Source organism: Rattus norvegicus, chromosome Y (assembly GCF_036323735.1).
Source record: "Rattus norvegicus strain BN/NHsdMcwi chromosome Y, GRCr8, whole genome shotgun sequence".
Lineage (NCBI taxonomy): Eukaryota > Metazoa > Chordata > Mammalia > Rodentia > Muridae > Rattus > Rattus norvegicus.
In genome coordinates this window covers 52,355,157-52,358,117 of record NC_086040.1, presented here as the reverse complement: position 1 = coordinate 52,358,117, position 2,961 = coordinate 52,355,157, and the positions used below count along the sequence as shown (strand labels likewise).

Sequence of the window (2,961 nt, the reverse complement as noted above, 5' to 3'; positions counted from 1 at the left end):
TGTGTGTGTGTGCACTTGCATACGCACACACAGCCCTATTGTCACTTAGGCTCTAGACACTCACCTTCCAGAATGCTGAGAGAAGGAGCATCTGTTGTGATATCCCCCATGTATGGGCATGTGTTGTAGCCACTTTAGGGCATCACACTGAATCCCTTGCTGCTCTCAACATGGCCCAAGCCCAGTGGGGATGAAATGGCCACACAGATGGGGAGATGCTTGCCCTGAGATAACCCCTGTAGATCCTGTCATAGCTCTCAGCTCTCTGGGTTGAGTGGTTGTATATCCCAGGGCCCATTTGTAGTCAGGACCCTGTTCCTAAGCAAGTGCTATTCTTGATAGGATGAGCAGCCAACTCTTAGTGGGATGTCCGCTGCTGGAGCCACTGCTGGAGCTTCTCCTGGGACAGTGGCACTGCATGTGTGGGACTATTCCTCTCTTAGTGCTAGACACAAGTTAAATCCGGTCATCCCCAGGACTGCTCAGTGTGGGTCTCCTTCCTCCCCTTCTGTGTATCACCATCTGAGAATTCAGGATGGGTCTGTATGTGCAGAGTGGTGAGGACTGTTCTCTGCCAGGAGAGCCTCTCTTCTCTTCACTTCCGCAAAGCTTCATGTCTCATTCATGTCAGCATAGAGGAGACACGGCTGATGGTGTAGTAAATCATTCTTAACTCCTCTGGGAGGTTGTTAGAGCTGCTTAGAGGGGTAGAACTTGTGGATTTCTGCCTGCAAAGGCAGGTCCACTCTGTGGAGAAGGGAGGGGGCAACAGCCTGAGGGGTAGAACTGAGCCCAGCCTGCTCCGAGATCCCTTGTGTTTCCAGTGCATATCCATTACACAGTTTTGTTTGCTCAACTCAGTTTTCGGTAGCATCACTCTGGGCCCCCTTTGCTTGTGGTTTGAAATTTTGAGCTAGTGCTAAAGTAACCTCTGGAAAGGGGTGGAGCTGGGAGATGTTGTTTCTTCTGTTCAAGTAAATAACAATTTGTAAGCGGTGGGCGAAGTTGTTGCAAGTCTAGCTATTTTCCTCTCTGGGTATCAGACATCAGGCTACAGGTATGACCAGGATTTGATTGTGAATCTCCAGGTAACAAGTCCCATTGGTGGCGAGCCTCTTCATGACTCTCAGATACCAAACTCCAATTTTGACACAACTTCTTGTGGGACTAAGAGAACAACATCTAGTGAAGAAGACAACCTGGCTTGGCATCCAGAGACAAGTCTCAGTTCTGAAGAGACAGTCCTGGATCAGATGAGGACCTCTGTGGATCAGAATGTGTACCCAAGTCATAATGGAACACTCAAAATAGAAGAAAGCCTAGAACCTCAAGTGACTTCACTTAGTAACCAAGCCCCCTATGTAGGAGAATCTTCAGATACTTCAAATTCCCCTTTGATTCAAATACAGCCTCAGGAAATCTCTTCAGCTTCTGGTTTGGACCAGGGACAGCATCCAGAGATAAAGTTAGACCTCAAGACCCAGAGCCCTGTGTCCTTGAAGAACCCTCATAACTCAAAGTGATACTGCTGTACCTACCAGGGTTGTAAGAAATCTTACAAAAAGTCTCAGCACCTCAAGGACCACATGAAGAAACACACTGGGGTGAAGCCTTATATGTGCAATAAGCCTGGACGCGATTGGAAATTCTTCCGTTTAGTAGATCTCAACAGACACAAACAAAAGCATAGTGGGGAGAGGCCCTACCCCTGTCCCATGTGCAACAAAAACTATTCCAGATTTTATTACCTTAAGGAGCATCTGAGGAGCCATATTCAAGCATCACCTACCACTGCAACCTAATTGTTCACAAACAATATCTTCCCTAAAGAAGCTTTATTGTTTCCTACCTTTTAGCATCAGAAGGGGTTTACAGATAAACCTCTGAATCCAGTATCCCTAGGGGACAAGGACCCTCTTGTGTCTGTTGCCATGACAACCACCACACATTCCCAGAGTACTACTCACCTGCGTGCAGAGGTGCCTGTCATTCATTACCTGGCATGTATGTCATGGCCTGAATAAAAGACAGAATCCCCGACCCTTCACTCCTTTTTTCTTTTTTTTCCTCTTTCTGCTTTCCCTCCCCCAACCCCCAAGACAATTAAAAAAAATGTCTTCCATGGGAAAAAAAAAAAAAAACAGAAACAGGTATTTGTAATCACCACAGAGAGCTCCCTTCTTTCCTCTCAGAACAAAGGAGACGACAGCCAGAGTGTCCTCTGCCTGACTCTGTAGGGGCTTCTCAAGGGCAAACCCCAAACCTGCAGCGTTTCCCCCCACGTCTTTGTTCCATGATGCGGCAGACACTTTACTGACCTAGTGACCTGCTTCTTTGCAGTCATGCATTTTAAAAGAAAAAGCTTTAGGAATGGGAACCAAATAGCAGACTCTTTCTAGGGTGAATACAGAAATCAGATACCACAAAACTAGGATTTATATATATATGTGTGTGTGTGTGTGTGTGTGTGTGTGTGTGTGTGTGTGTTGTTTATATATATATATATATATATATGTGTTTGTATGTATTGTGTATATATATATAGTATATTGTATATATACAGTATAAAGGTATCACATGTGTGAAACTAAGTGCACACACGCTAATATGTATATATGTATTCATAAAATTATCAGTGCGTTCCATGTATGTATGTTTATGTGTGCATGCATGCATGTGTGCTCATGTTCTTGGTGTGCATATGCATGCGGATATATGTGTCATGCAAGTCTGTATGCATGAAAGTGTATGTCTGTGTTGATGCCACTTAGTCTTCTCCTCCACCTGCACGCCGTAACCAGCCTGATCTCACTGTCACTTTAGATGGAGCTGGGTGTCTTCTCCTTCTGGTAGGAAATGATGGACCAAAGTGAATACGATCATAGACTGGAGACCCCAGCACAGTTCATACACACATGGTGGAAGTGGCTCTGTACTCAGTTAGAAGCAGGTACTCAGGAC

General features: G+C 45.4%; 1 protein-coding gene across 1 annotated transcript; it reads left to right on the top strand.

Annotated features, from left to right (window-relative positions):
• Nucleotides 1-535: 535 nt before the first annotated feature.
• On the top strand, nucleotides 536-1,912 carry Klf17-ps1 (Kruppel-like factor 17, pseudogene 1). The gene is given in 2 exon segments (XM_063280681.1): nucleotides 536-557; nucleotides 1,021-1,912. Coding segments are annotated over 2 exon segments (804 nt in total). The 3' UTR covers nucleotides 1,803-1,912.
• Nucleotides 1,913-2,961: the final 1,049 nt, after the last annotated feature.